Here is a 15294-nt window from a genome sequence, read left to right as displayed (position 1 = left end):
GCCACTCGCCGCCCTCGCCCGCACGGCCTGCTAGTTGCCAACCACTTGGTGACGTCAGGGACACTTCCATCCCCATTGACGGCGCAGGACAGCAGGAGCGGTGCGGGTAGCCCGGCCGACGTCACGCTTTGGGGAAAGGAGTTCCCCAGAAAGACGCAGACGTCACATCCTGGAGGAGCCCCGGCCGGGAGCGCTGGGACGCCGCGGGAGGCCCTTCTTATTTCTCGTGAAGTGTCCGCGACGAAGAGAAGGGCCGAGGGGCGTTCCTCGCCGGGAGAGAAAGAGAGAGGGACGCGCTGCAGGAGAAAGATGTTTTAGGTGAGGGCGCGGGTCGCAGCTGCCCCGTGATGCTTGTGACACATATTGGAATACCTCGCGCGCTTTCCCTCAGGCCGCCGCCCGCTCTGCTTGTGCTTGCCACATATGCCACATGATGGCTGCGTGACGCTTGTTATTAATCGCAGCGACGGCCCTTGTGCCCTGGTGTTGACGGCGCTGAGGCGGCGGCGAGGGCAGGCCGCCAGTGTTTACGAGGCGCGGGGCCTTTAGCGAGGTAAAACACCCTGTGTTACGTGGAAATTTTGGCGGACAAGTGATTGGCGCGGAGGCAGGCTGGCGATAGAGGGCTTATTTAGGAACCGGCGGCGTTGCATCATGCTGAAACGTGGAAATAAGATCAACACCGCTATTTGTGAACGTGGCGCGGCGCGGGGACGCCTTGGCTGACCCAGGGTGAAGGGCGGCGGTCTCCCGGCGGAGAGACCGAGGACGCCGATCGAGGGGAGGAGGTGGCGCCGCGGGACGAGGGCGTGAGGTAGGCAGAGGGCGGAGGCGAGCGCAGTGGCGGCCGCTGGGCCCTTCGTGGCTCGGTGGAGGGAGGCTGGCGGTGGGCGGCGCTGGCAATGATCCGTCTTCCGGACGAGTAGAGGGAGATCCGGTGCGGTAATGACCTGTGGCGCCGACGCCGTAGCCCGGGCGCCGTGCTCGGGCCGCGGACAACGGCCCCGCGGTCCGGTTGCTCGCCTGGCGCAAGTGCTCGTGATTTGTGACCTTACTTTTGGTGCTATTGACTGGAGTGAAGGAAGCGAGGGGGACTCCGCGTGCGAGTTCATTCATTATTCTCTCGTCGGCCGCGGGAGAGCATCGGCGAGCAGACTCGCCGTCGTCGCCGAGGGCCCTTCGCTCGCCTCGGTGGCCTGTGCGCCGCCAAGACGCTAAGTGATGAACAGGCATTGTGCTCGTGCTGGTAGCCCTATCATGTATAATTCAAAGCCATGCGCGATTGACCTTGACAGAAGAGTGTGTGACGTCCTTTAACGCCCCTTCCCTCCCTCCCTCCCCCTCCTCCCTTTCTCCCCCTCTTCCCGTTCCCCCCTCTTCCCGTTCTCCCCCTCCTCCTTTTCTCCCCCTCCTCCCTTTCTCCCCTCCCTTTCTCCCCCTCTTCCTTTCTCCCCCTCTTCCCGTTCTCCCCCTCCTCCCTTTCTCCCCCTCCTCCCTTTCTCCCCCTCCTCCCTTTCTCCCCCTTCTCCCTCTCTCCCCCTCTTTCCGTTCTCCCCTCCTCCCTTTCTCCCCCTCCTCACTTTCTCCCTCCCCCTTACTTCCCTTTCCCCTCCTTTCGCTGTGGCCGCCGCCTGTGCTCGCTCGCTCGGCCGACGCCAAGCCGACGCCGCGAAGGCTTTGAGCGGGTGCGCGCGGGACACCTTTTGCGTCGCTGCGCCGTGAATATTCCCCCGTACTGCTATTTGTGTTCTCGGGGAATGATCTTCGCTGCTTCCGCGTGGGCGTGCGAGGAGAGGGTGTGTGCTCGAGGGACAGGGGGCGAGGCGAGGGTGGAGGGAGCGGGCGAGGAGAAAGGGTGCTACGGATATGTTAGTGAGGGGAGCTGTAGTGTAGTTTGGCGAGAGGAGAGGCGAGGAGGGGCGACGGGGGAGGGGCGGGGCGGGGGTGAGGGGGGGACATAACAGCAGCTCTAGCCGAGCTCCGTCACAAGGACGCGCGCTGCACCCTCTCAACTGTGGGGATGCCTTCCCCCCCCCCATCCCACCTCCCCCGCTCCCCCGCCCCCGCTTCTGTGACCGAGCCACCAGGGGAAGGTAGGAGGTTGAGTGTGGTGCGAGTCTGTTGTGTCAGTGGTGATGTGGCATGCACGGTACGCCACACACACACTACACCACGCACTGTCCTTCACCACACCACACATACACACCCTATATGCTTCACACACCACACGTATTATGTATGCTTCACCACGCCACACCATATACACGCGGTTTCACTCAATACATCACACTATACCACACCTTACCACACTGTGTCTCACCATATTCAGTCACCACACCAACTCATTCTAGCCAGTGACGTCTCCATTCCTGGAAAAAAAGGTTACCATTTGTGATCTTAATATAGTAACGATGCGGATCCAGTGTAAACATTTTCTGTCTCATACAGTCGTGGGCTTACTGTATCTCTGGAGTGAGACGGCGGGGATGTTATCGACATTGTTTTTTATATGGTAATTTGTTATCTTGTCTTTATGGTGAATAGCATACGTGATGTGATGGTGGTTGTCTGTCGCGTTGCTTGACGTAGGCCTATTCAACGCCCGGGCTTCTCGCAGTGTTGCCAGCGAGGATGCGTCAGGAATCTTGTGCTCTGGGGCTTTCATTAATTCCCTGCTTGGCTCCGAGGGGCGTGCGGTGACTGCCGACGATGACGGCTGTGCGTGTGCGTGCGGAGGCGACTGCGTGTGTTTGTATGAGATGGTCTCGGAATTTTTCTCTTCTTTTGTGGGGGGTGTTCTGTGGCGAGGTCGTAGGCGAGGTCGTAGGCTAAGCGCAGACTGGTTTTCGAAGACTGGCCCGCCTGGGAATTTTGGGAGAGGGAGGGACAGTTGAGAGGACTGGAAGGGCGAAGGAGGAGAAAGGGGAGTACGGAAGGAAGAGAGGAGAAGGGAGAAGGGGGAATGAAAATCGAGGAGGGAGACGGAGAAGGGGAAGGAAGGGGGGGGGGGGTAAAGAAATGAGACGGGGAAGGAGAAGGGAGTAAAGAAGGGGAGAGGGAATAAAGAACAAAGAACAAAGATGGAGGGAAATGGGCAGAAAGTCGAAGGAAACTAAGAATGAAGAACAAAATAACGGGGGGAAAAGCGACTCCCGGGGAGCAGCGGCCACCTCCGACCCGCGGCCGATGAAAGTGAGAAGGCGCGGGCGCGACGAGGCGGGCGGACCTCTTGGCGGCGGCTGATAGATCCTAGAGGGGCCTTTACCTTGAGCGGAGGGCGGGGGAGGGAGGGAGGGTAGGGAGGGAGGGAGATGGGAGGAGGGAGATGGGAGGAGGGTAGGGGACGGAGAGCGGTGTAGAGGGAGGGAAGACGGGAGGTGTAGAGAGAGGCAGTGGGTAGAAGGAGGGAAGGAGGGAGATTGAAGGGAGTGGAAGGAGAGGAAAGTAGGAAGAAGAAGTAGAAGGAGGAACGATGGGTTGGAGCCAGGAGGGAGTGGGAGGGAAGGGGAAGGGAGAGGGAGACGGACGGCAGAGGAAAGGGAGGCTCGCCCACGTGGACGGCGGCGGGCATAGGACTGCATTCGGGGCGGGCGACGGGGCGCTGGAAGCTGCGTGCGGGACACTCCGCTGGGATTGCCTCGTCCAGATGGCCGGCCGGGGGGGTGGGGGGGTGTGGGTCGTTGTGGGGGGGTCGTGGATCTGATCATTGGTTCATTTATTGATTGATTGGTTGGTTTTTCTCTGCCATTTTTTGTGGCTCCCTTGTTTCGTTAACTGTTTGTTTGTGTAAGTATCACTTTATGGATGTGGTTATGTTTTGCTTGTTTGCTTGTTTGTTTTTGGGGAATTACCTGCTTGGCTTGTTTGCTTTATCATCATTTATTCATTCCCTTGTGGTGTTCATCGAGATCCACCGACTGCACTCCGTAACAACTCCGCCAGTCTGTAGTAATTGAAATTGGAACGACAAGGCGCACCGAAGGTTACCATCTCCACAAATTTCATAAGTGGGTCCACCGCCCCGCCACCTCCCTCCCCCTCCACCTCCCTCTCCAACGTCTCCCCCTCTCCCTCTCCCTCTCCGACGCCTCCCCCTCCCCCCCCCTCTCCGACGCATCCCCCCCATCTCTCCGACGCCTCCCCCCCATCTCTCCGACGCCTCACCCCCCCCCCCCCCCTGCCTCTCTCTCGCCCAGCCTCCTTCTCAGATGGGCCATAAGTCGCCCCCGCTTTACCTTACACGCCACCCACGCCTTCTCGCTTGTAAGTGGTCGGTTGGTGGCTTGCCCCCTCCTAGCCTCCCCTGCCTCCTCCTTGGCCCCTCCTAGCCTCCCCCTTGCCCCCTCCTAGCCTCCCCCTTGCCCCCTTCTAGCCTCCCCCTATCCCTTCTCTCAAAGATATCCACTTTCCTCTCTCTCTCTCTCTCTCTCTCTCTCGCTCTCTCTCTCCCCTTTCGCTGGGATGCACTCTCTTCTCCCTTCTTCCTAGGGCACCTAGTCGTCCTCTCCTCTCCTCCCCTCCTCCTCTCCTCCACTTTCGGACTCTGTTCTAGGACTCCTCTCCTCCCCTCCTCCCTTAGGAATCCTCTCTCCCCCTCCCCCTCCCCCCCCCCCCTCAACCGAATTGTCCTGCTGTCCTTCGCGCCGAAACGAGCCAGAGGAACCGCCATCCTTCGAAGAGGCGAAGCGGCGTCGTCAAGGCGGACTCGCACGCACGCACGCACAAACACACGCACGCACACCTGCACGAGCCTACACAAACGCGAAGACCATTCCCCGCCTTCCTTCCCCCCCTCTCCCTCCCTGTCCCCCTCCCCCTCCCCTTCTACCTCTCCTACTCCCTTTCACCCTCCTCCTATGCCCCCTCCCCTTCTACCTCTCCTACTCCCTTTCACCCTCCTCCTATACCCCCTCCTTTACCCCAAACCACTCGGTCGGTTCCTTTCTCTCTCTCTCTCTCTCTCTCTCTCTCTCTCTCTCTCTCTCTCTCTCTCTCTCTCTCTCTCTCTCTCTCTCTCTCTCTCTCTCTCTCTCTCTCTCTTTGTTTCTCTTTCCTTCCGATGTTATTTCAGCCTTTATTTATTTATTTCCGATGGAGTAAGCATTTGGATGGATGGATGGATGGATAGACGCTATATGATATAGTGTGTGTGTGTGTGTGTATGTGTGTGTGTGTGTATGTGTGTGTGTGTGTGTGTGTGTGTGTGTGTGTGTGTGTGTATGTGTGTGTGTATGTGTGTGTGTGTGTGTGTGTGTGTGTGTGTGTGTGTGTGTGTGTGTGTGTGTGTGTGTGTGTGTGTGTACATGTAACGACGTACATAAAAGTTCATTTGTCTTGTGAGTTTCCGCTTCTGTGGAAGGGAGTCGTCTCCAGACCCGTGGCGGTTCGTCTACAGGTGTTGACAAGCGCCGCTGTGATCGCTTTTGGGTACAGTTAAGTGTCCCCGGGGCGGTGCGTCGGGTCACACCATACGGGGGGGAGGGGGAAGGAGAGGGAGAGGGAGAAGGAGTTGGAGAGGGAGAAGGAGAGAGAGAGGGGGAAGGAGGTAATGAGAGAATTAGGGGAGAGGGAGTTGGAGAGGGAGGGTAGGAAGGAAAGGAGGGAGAGGAGATTGGAGAGAGAGAGAGAGAGGGAGAGGGAGAGGGAGAGAGGGAGATACGACAGAGAGAGGGAGAGAGAGGAGAAAGGAGGGAAGGAGGGAAGGAGAGAGGGAGAGAGGGAGAGCGGGACTTCCTTTCGGTCTATATCCCCGCGTGAGGCCATCGCCGCGGGAAAGATCTTTGCGTTCGCGTGATGAGGACGTCTTCTTCCCCGTCAGCGTCGGGGAACCTGGCTCCGTTTTGTGTCTTGCGAGGAAATCTATCTCTTGTTGTTGTTCTTCTTTGTTTACCTTTTCGTTTGCCTTGGGCGATGTGTCTTTTTTTGGTTTTATTTGTTTTGTTTTATTTATTTATTTGTTGTGTTGATTTATATGTTTTATTCTATGTATTTTATGTAATTTATATGAGTGACTGACGGACGCTATCCGAGTCCCCCGTTGGATAGCGATCGCGCTCTCTCTTGCGATGACCTCGTTACGTGATTTGACCTTTTTCCCCTTCCCTTCTCCCTCTCTCTTCTCTTTTCTCGTCTCTTATCTTCTATTCTCTTCTCTTCTCTTTTCTTTTCTCTTCTCTCTTCCTCTCTCTTCCTTTCCCTTCCCTCCCCTGCCCTCCCCTCCCCTTCCCTCCCCTTCCCTTCCCTTCCCTTCTTTTCCCTCCTCTCCCCTCCCCTCCCCTTCCCTCCCCTCCCCTTCCCTTCCCTTCCCTTCCCTTCCCTTCCCTTCCCTCCCCTCCTCTCCCCCCCCACGCCCTGTCCTCCCCCTCTCGTGCTCTGCATTTTCATGAGGATTATGGAACCGCTCCTCAAGAAGGCTCGTTGTTGTTTTTTTAACGAAAGTGGGGAAAGAAATGTATGTGTCTATGGCATATCTGTCGCACGGTGTTCTTGCTGTTCCTCCTCCTCTGCTCGGGTCTCTCTTGCTTCCCTTATTTTTCTCCCTCTTCCTCTTCTGATTTTACTTCTGTTTCTCTAGTTAATATTGTCTTATTGTTATTCCTATTCCCCTTTTACTCCTCTTCTAATCCTCTTCCTTCTAGTCTTCGTCTTCCTTCTCTTCCTCTTCTCTTCCTCTCCTATTTCTCCCTCCTTCCCCTCCTCTCCTATTCCGTCTCTCTCCTTTAATTCGATTGCTTTCTTGCTTCACAATGCTTGTTGTCCTCACTCCGCTCGCCCGCCGTAGGACTTGGCATCGCGGGCGAGCGGCGCGGGTTCGGGGCGCCCTCGGGAGGCCAGGGGCGTCGGAGGGCGGCCGAAGGGGAAGGAAGCTCACCGAAATAGTCGCGGCGGGAGCGGAGGGTCGCGTCGCTGCTCTCTCGTTCGCTCGTTCGCTCACGGGGTTATTCGTTCGCCTAATTGCTCGTTCGGTCACTCGCTTCGTTTCGCGCCTCGCTTGCCTGGGGAGGACTTCGGTGTGTCCTGGTCTCTTTCCCCTCTCTCTTCTTCTTCACTTCCTCTCCTTCTCCTCCCCTCTCTCCTCTTCCCTCCCTCCCTCCCTTTATCCTCTTTACCTCCCCCCCCCGCCTCCCCGCCCTGTGAATGGGCGAGTGGCGGAAGCGGCGGCGGCGGCGGCGAGGGTCTCGGGAAGTACCGCAACAAGGTGAACCTGGTACATCCGTCTTGGACTCGCCCGCAACTCCTCTCGCGGGCGTCAGTGTGCCTCCGCGGGCCTCGAGTAACGGGGCGGCGCCGGGCGGGAGAGGAGAGTGGGTGTGGGAGGGATGCGGGTGTGGGCGTGTTGTGGGCGGGAGGGTGTATACTCTGGTGCTCGTGTTTTTTAGTAGTCTTGGTGTGTGTGTGTGTGTGTGTGTGTGTGTGTGTGTGTGTGTGTGTGTGTGTGTGTGTGTGTGTGTGTGTGTGTGTGCCTGCGCGTGTGCGTGTGTACGCGCGAGCGTGCGTGCTTACGTGTGTGTGTTTGTGCGCGCTCTCATACGTGTAGCGCGGGTATGCTCTGCATGTATAACGAGTGGAGGCTTAAATCTCTCCGCAGATGAGGAATGTTGGAGTGGGGGGGGCCTTGGCGAGAGGCGGGGGGAGGGAGAGGGAGGGGAGGAGGGTCCCGCTAGGACAGGGCGGAGGACGGCCGCGGACGTCAACACCTGAGCGTCCTGAAGCAGCTGCAAGGGAGGGAGAGGGACTCGAAAGGTCCTCCTGCGTCCGGAGGAGAGAGAGGAAGTGGGGTGAGGAGAGAGAGGAGAGAGGAAGTGAGATTAGGAGATATAGGAGTGGAAGTGAGATGAGGCGAGAGGAATTGAGAGGAGAGAGGAAGTGAAATGAGGAAGAGAGCAGAGTAGAAATGAGGAAGGAAAGGAGAGAGAGAGAGAGAAGAGGAAGCGAGCCGAGAGGCGAGGCTAGGCCGCGTCCTGACGGCTCGTGTCCATGAGAGCGATTGCACGGGAATCTGTTGCAACTGGAGGGCGTGCAGCGGGCGGGCGGCTCTGCGGCCTAGCTCGGTGCACTGCGTGGGAGGAGAAAGATGCGGTTGCGGCGTCGCGCTGCGGCGGCGGGAGACGGTCAGCTGATGACGGCCCAGACCAAGGCGATGTGTTATTGCGGCCGAGATGTGTGATGCGCCTGCGTGCTCGCGCGCTGGCTGTTTCTCTCTCTCTCTCTCTCTCTCTCTCTCTCTCTCTCTCTCTCTCTCTCTCTCTCTCTCTCTCTCTCTCTCTCTCTCTCTCTCTCTCTCTCTTTTATGCGTGTGCGTGCGTGCGTCTTTATGTAATGTAATGTATGCAAATGGAAGTAAGGATGTCTACCATATAGGCCTATATATTTATGTATGTAGTGCATATCATGTATGTATGTAGGTAAAAGTATGAAACGCAAGTAATACACTAAGTAATGTATGAACATGTAATAATGATACATGCATAGATATAGGCCTATGTATATATGCATGTATTGAGGTATGTGTGTAGGCCTACATATGGTGAACAGTTCCATGCGTGCGTGTGTGCGCGCGCCTGTGCTTGCGAGGGAGAGCGAGACGGAAGCACGGAGGCAAAGCACAGCGAGGGGCGAGCGGCCGCGGCGCGCGCGCGTGCATCCAGGTTATTGCGTGGTTCTGCCGTTTTTGGCGGTGGTGCTGAGAGAGTCGGGAGGGCCGGCGCTGCGAGAGGCGGCCAGGGGCTGTGGAGGTCCGCAAGGTCAGGACAGCCGAGGGCCGCTACCACACACGCCACCGACCATCACGCCACCTCGGCCCTCGCCTCCCTTCTCGCCTCCCTCCTCGCCTCCCTTCTCGCCTCCCTCCTCGCCTCCCTTCTCGCCTCCTTTCTCGGCTCCCTTCTTGCCTCCCTTCTCGTCTCCCTTCTCGGCTCCCTTCTCACCTCCTTTCTCGCCTCCCTTCTCGGCTCCCTTCTCGCCTCCCTCCTCGCCTGCCTGCCATACCACGCGGCCTGTCACAGGGCTGGCTGCTGGCCTCGCGGGGCCTCCCTTTCCGTGTACGAAGTCTGCTCTTCTTTTTGTTTCTCTCCTACGCTCTCTCTCTCTCTCTCTCTCTCTCTCTCTCTCTCTCTCTATATATATATATATATATATATATATATATATATATATATATATATTACACATACATATACACATACACATATATATATATATTTCCCTCTCCCTCCCCCTCCCCCTCCTACTATATAAATCTAAAAATTCCCTCCCAGCCCCTCTCTCCCTCCCTCCCTCCCTCCCTCCCCCGGCCAAGCGTCTCCCGGGCGTCTCCTTCCCCGGCCTTGTGTTCTTCGGTTTCCGTAAGAGCCGCCGTTCCTCGCGAAGGTACATACATAACCTGTTTGCGGAGGGAGGGGGAGGGGGAGGGGGGGAGGGGAGGGGAGGGGGGAGCGAGGACTTCCGTGGAAATTAACTGTGTAATGTGCGCGTGTGTTGTGTGTGTGTGTGTGTGTGTGTGTGTGTGTGTGTGTGTGTGTGTGTGTGTGTGTGTGTGTGTGTGTGTGTGTGTGTGTGTGTGTGTGTGAGTGAGAGAGAGAGAGAGAGAGAGAGAGAGAGAGAGAGAGAGAGAGAGAGAGAGAGAGAGAGAGAGAGAGAGAGAGAGAGAGAGAGAGAGAGAGAGAGAGAGAGAGAGAATGAATCAGTCTATCCGACGTAAACAGAAATAGAGATATTACAGAGCAAGCAGCGAGGGACTGAGAGAGAGGGAGAGAGAGGGAGCTACAGAAGGAAGAGACTCCCCGTAGCCACAGCCAGGCCGCCCGAGTGCTAGGGCGAAGGCGGGAAGCAAGGGCGGTCCTCGGCGGTGTTTGGAGGCAGCCAAAGGGCGAGTGTTGTTGGCGCGGGTCGGCCTCAGTTGCTGCCGTGCGGTGGCGTGCGGTGGCCTGGAGGTGATCACCCACACCCGCCAGTTGCCACACGTCACCACAAACACACTCCCGTCCTCGGCCGCCCTTATTAGCACGGGGCTTTTCGCCTTTCGTTTTTGGGGCCCGGCTTCGATTTTGGGGCGGCGAGCGGGGGGGAGGAGGCATGGATCGGCACGTTGGGGTTTGGTTTACCGGAGCCAGGGGCTTTGGGTGCACGTCCGGACGGCGGCCGGGGTTGGGAACCCAGTTTAAACTTCTTTTAGGCGGGTGAGCGACACTCCTCTCTTGTGTCTTCCCGTCCCGGCTGGGTCCACCGCCACCCGCTCTCCCCGCCCTCCCCGCCTCCTTCCCTCCTTCCCCTCTCCCCCGGCCCGGCCCCTCCCCTCCTCCCCCTCTCGCTCACTCAGCTGCCGATCACCCCCACGCTTCCCCACCCACGCTGCTGCTCTCTCGGGCGAGCTCTCGTTCGCTCCTTCGGCCCGGGTGAAGGCTCCCTCGCGACCCGCCCGGCGCGCCGTTCAAAGGCAGAGGTTCGTCGGTCGCTCTCGCGGGGGAGGGGCAGGGGGGAGGGAGGGGGCGCGAGAGGGATGTGGAAGGGAAGGGAAGAAGGGAGAGGGAGGGAGAAGGGAGGGGAAGGGGAGAGGGGAGGTGAGGAGGCCATACTCGGGTCCCCCGGCTGTCGCCTCGGGGACCCTCTGCATTCGCCATCTGGGGAGAGGAAGAGAGGAGGGAAAGGGTGGGGGAGAGAGAAGGGTGAAGAGAGAGGGAGGGGAAGAGAGAAGGGTGGAAAGGGCGAGAAGGGGAGGGAGGGAAGGGGGAGGGAGGCTCCACTGACACTGGCTCGGCGGCAGCCACCTTCACCTCGCACTTTCAGGGCTCTGCACTCTCGGCCTTGTTACTGCGCTACTCTCACCTGCAAATTAGGAAAGGCTGATTAGGCCTTCCATTTTCTTCTCCCACTCGCCTCGCTTCTGCATTCTCTCGCGCACTTTCTCGCCTTTCTATCTATCTCTTCTTTCTCTCCCTCTTCTCTCCTCTCTGTTTCTCCCTGCCCTCTCCTTCCTCTCTCCCTCTCGCGCTTACTCTTTCTTCACCCCTGCCTTCCTCTCCCCTCATCCCCTCCCCTCCTCTCCGCTCCGCTCCCTTTCTCCCCGTCCCCCCCAGCCCCCTCCCCCCGCCCTTCTCTCCTTCCACCTCCCGCGCCAGTGTTGATAAACACGTGATTTATGTGGGGCGAGGTATGTTACAGTAAACACGGAGCTCCTTCGGGAGGCGGCGGCGGGGCCTTCGCGGCGAGAGCGTGGAAGTAGTCTTCCCGGATGTGACTTCAGCGAGAGATTAGAATGCAGCTGCAGAGGAGTTCCTCTCGGACTGCGCGGGCCTTAGTGTGTGTGTGTGCTGTGGGGTCCTTGTGTGACGCTGCCTCCGCCGCCTGCCGCTCAACCTTGGCGTTATTTTCTCTCTCTCTCTCTCTCTCTCTCTCTCTCTGTCGTCTGGCCGCACGATAGAGTAATGTAGAGGATTACTTTGCCTTTTTTTTAATTATATGGCGTTGAGGTCTTCTCTCCGATGGGAATATCGAGCGTTTTGGCGCCCCGTTCGCCGGAGATTAATTCTCGGCGTCGTGGCTGCGTGGGAGAGGGTGCGAGTGCGGTACATTATCAGCGAATTGGAAGAATTAATGAATGCCGAACGAGGTTTGGGGCGGCGGGGAGGGGGAGGAAGGTGGGGAAGGGGAGAGGAGGGGCAGGGGGCATGGGAGGGAGGGTGGAAGAAGTGGCAGAGCGCAGGAGGGGAGGGAGGGAGGGAGGGTGGGAGGGTGAAGCAAAGGGCAGCCAGCGAGGGATTTCCAGTCGGGATTGCTATGGTAGGAATGGGGTCCCCCGTCCCTTGCCCCCGCCCCCCCTAGGACGCGCGCCGGCCCGCATTCACGCCGCCAGACACTCGACCTCTCTCTGGGCCTACGGGAACGGCTTGCGTGTTTTGGGCGGCTGTGAAGCGCTGGAGCGAACGGTGCGGCAGGAGGGTGCGAATCCTCTTGCCGGAGGAAATGAGGGCGGCCGTGAGGTGTGTGCGAGTGAAGTGTTACTCCCGAGGCTGTTAATTAATCGTGGAAGAACGGAAGGGCAAGAAATAGGCCTAAAGTTCCGTGCGGGAAGCAGTGCGAGGGAATTCCCGGCCGGGCCTAGGCCTGCAGAGGTGGGCGGGCGCCGAGCGGGGAGTGGGAGGTGGTGCGGGCGTTGCGCCCTGCGGTGTTGGCAGTGCAGGCGATAAGATAATGCTTTGTTGTGTAGGGTTATCACTCACTTCACACCCTCGCTCGCACCTTGCACAGTTGCAGGCTCTGTGCGCGTGTGAGGCCACCTTGTGCCGCGGCGCGGGCCAGAACAGGTGACCGTCTGTTGGGAAGAGCGAGGCCCGAAGGCGGCGGGGGCGGGCGGGCGGGGCGGGCGGCGGGCGCTTGCGAGGATTTCGTTTCGAGTGGAGGCGGCCGCCCTTCCGAATCCGCTCGGCGCCCTCTTCCGGAGCGAGAGTTCCAGTGAACGCAAAACAGTCGGGGAGGTTGAAGCTTGTTGGGCGTACACCCGCACACGCGCAGGCACACGCACGCACGCACACACACACACACACACACACACACACACACACACACACACACACACACACACACACACACACACACACACACACACACACACACACACACACACACAAGGGAATGACGTGCAAAGCTCAATATCCTACGTACATACTCGTGCTCAGAGGTGTATACTTTCGATCGCAGATGACCCATTATGCACCGCACCTGTCTCGACCAACCGACACTGCATTGTCATCCACATTCTCATTCAGTGTAGCCTAGTCCTGTCACCCATCCCCCCCCCCCCCCGTGGCCTTCCTTGCCCGTGCACGAGTCCATCCTCTCTCACCACTCATTTTATTTATTCATTCATTTTATGGGATGGATGTTAGGTTCTGTCCTCATGTATTTGTGTTCCATTGATGTCCATGTTTCCCAGTGGTTGATATTTCCTCTTTAATTGTTTACTGTATCTAAGAGTTGTAATTTATGTCTATAATTTAGAAATAAAGTAAAATCATGTTATGACAGCTAGATGATCATGCAACGTATTTTTGCCTTTAAGGAAATTTAATAAGTAGATATTTCCTCAAGACGCCATATAAGCTTGGATGTTTTGATGTCATGTTCAGTAATCATAGATATTTTGATACCATGAACAGTAAGCATAGATGTCTTGACAGCACATAGGCTTATGTATTTCTCCGAAGGACTCGAAAGACCCCCGACCCTAACGGCCTCCTTCTCTTGCAGATAGTCCGCACGCAATGGTCGAGCCGAGCATCCCGAGCCACATGGAGATGGCACCTCATGCATACACTTCCCCGGTTCTAGTGGCCCCCCGGGAGCCCCCCAGGTTCCCGGTATAGGGGGTTTGGCACCGGAAGAGCAAAAAGGAAAAGCCTTTCTTCCGCTTCTTCAGGACGCGAAGGAAGACTGCGTTGGAACGCGTTGCGGAGGAGAACGAGAAGCTCCGGTGCTGCCTATGCATCGTGTCGTGAAATCTAAGTGCATTACAGCAAATCATGTGATACTGTTGTGGCCTCCGCGTGAACAGGTCTCAAGGCTTATCATGACGCTATGTACTCAGTCAGTAGTCCATGGATAGATAGACTCGCAGTGTAAGCTTTTATAACTTTGCCTTAATGCAGACAGTGAAGAGGGTCACTTGAAAACTAGTGATTTAGTTACAGGAAAAAAGAAGAGAACAAGCAGGGAACGAAACCAAAACAAACCCCCGATTTTTGTTCCCTTGGCACTTGCTCAGAGTGCCATACAGCCAGGAAGTGAAATTTAAGCGTGGGTCAGGAGAGGTGTTTTAAACTGGCTCTGTTTGTGCTGCTCCCGTCATTCCGCCACCGTGGCAGGGGTGGGCGGGGGCACGGCGTTGGCAGGGGGGGCGGCAGGCCCTGATAATATGGCCGACTTGCAGGACAGACAAGTTGTTTTTGATCGCCTCAAGCGTCGTCTTTCAAACTACCGGCATAATCACAACTCTGTCACTCAGCGCTACGATACTTCCATTGACCTGGTGTACTCGAGTGAGCAAAAGCAGACGTCGATTCTGAAACAAAGGCATATCGAGTCCAAAGCGAAGAAGTCCAATAAGAAGACTACCGATAATAAGAAGCAGGATAATTCCTCCTTACTAGCCACGATGGGGGTGAGTAATCTTTTGTGTCTTGTTATTTTGATTGAAAATTGTGGTTCGACATGATTCTAATTGTATATATATTTTTTTACATTTGTAATTACATTCATGAAAAATAATTTTGCTTTATATATGTACGTCATTGATGTAGAATCACATTATGTAAATAGCTTTTGGGAATGTTAATGAGGTAAACAATAGCCTTTGACCTGGCGCCGTTATCTCTGAGCCCTTGCACTGATCCCTCCTCCCGTTGCAGCAATCGAAGATGCTCGCCCGCGGGCACGACCAGACCACGTCGTCTGGCGAGAGCCACGAGAACGAGCCAGCGGCCAAGAAGCAGCGGCTCAACAACGGGGCGCCTCCGCACGGCGGGCCCCACGGCGCCACGCACGCCGCCACCTCCCATGGAGGGCCGCCCCACGTGGGAGGGCCCCAGGCGAGCGGGGCCGCTGGAGACATCAACAATTTCCAGATGGTGCAGCAGCTGCCCAACATGAAGAAGACCAACTCGCCAGTCCCCGCGGGCGCAGGTCCGGCGGGCGCCACTACCTCGGCCTCGAACGGCCCCCCTGTAGAGGATGTCAAGAAGGAGCAGCAGGACCTGGACATTGCTCTCTTGGATGACATCGAAGACTTTAGTAACATTGGTGATATTGAAGACATGGGGATTAATTTTGACCAGTTTATGAGTGACCTAGATTTTGATAATATCAAACAGGAAAATAGTAACTCTGGTTTGTGTGACCTTGTGAAAGAGGAATCCGCGGAGAATTTGTTTGATAACGAGCCCTCTAGTGTAAGTAGTGATAGTGGTGTTGCGAATGGTAATGCTAGTGCCCAGAGTCCCCAGGTAACTATGAACAAGACCGGGGGGGCGTCCACGACCGCGGCCTCCCCCGTGTTCCCGCAGTACCCAGGAACTCCCCCAGTGTCTCACACCTCGACCCCACCTACCTCCTTCACCCCTACCACGTTCAACCCCACCTCCACCACCAGCACCTCTGGCTCCCCGACGCCATTCTCTGCCACCAGCAGCGTGCCAAAAATGCGTGTGACCATGAACATGGGTCAGTCCGACATGATTCCGGCCGCCCAGACCCTCAAGCAGATGGCCGAGCAGCACCAGATCAAAATGGTGTCGTCCGGAC

At 57.1% G+C, this 15294-nt stretch overlaps 1 protein-coding gene across 4 annotated transcripts in view; it reads left to right on the top strand.

Moving 5' to 3' along the window:
• The window catches only part of LOC113814003 (collagen alpha-2(I) chain), a 97686-nt gene that overhangs the window by 70996 nt on the left and 11396 nt on the right, over positions 1–15294 (top strand). For all 4 annotated transcript variants that reach the window (XM_070141237.1, XM_070141233.1, XM_070141234.1 and 1 more), the window contains 2 exons: positions 13246–14155; positions 14403–15294. The exon at positions 14403–15294 is cut by the window's right edge and continues 725 nt beyond it. In XM_070141237.1, the coding sequence (XP_069997338.1) occupies positions 13910–14155; positions 14403–15294 (1138 nt within the window). In that variant the 5' untranslated portion in view covers positions 13246–13909. The remainder of the gene's footprint in view (positions 1–13245; positions 14156–14402) is intronic.

Source organism: Penaeus vannamei, chromosome 27, assembly GCF_042767895.1.
Source record: "Penaeus vannamei isolate JL-2024 chromosome 27, ASM4276789v1, whole genome shotgun sequence".
In the NCBI taxonomy this organism is placed as follows: Eukaryota; Metazoa; Arthropoda; class Malacostraca; order Decapoda; family Penaeidae; genus Penaeus; species Penaeus vannamei.
The sequence above is the reverse complement of the archived record's forward strand: the minus strand, read 5'-3'. Positions and strand labels throughout refer to the sequence as shown.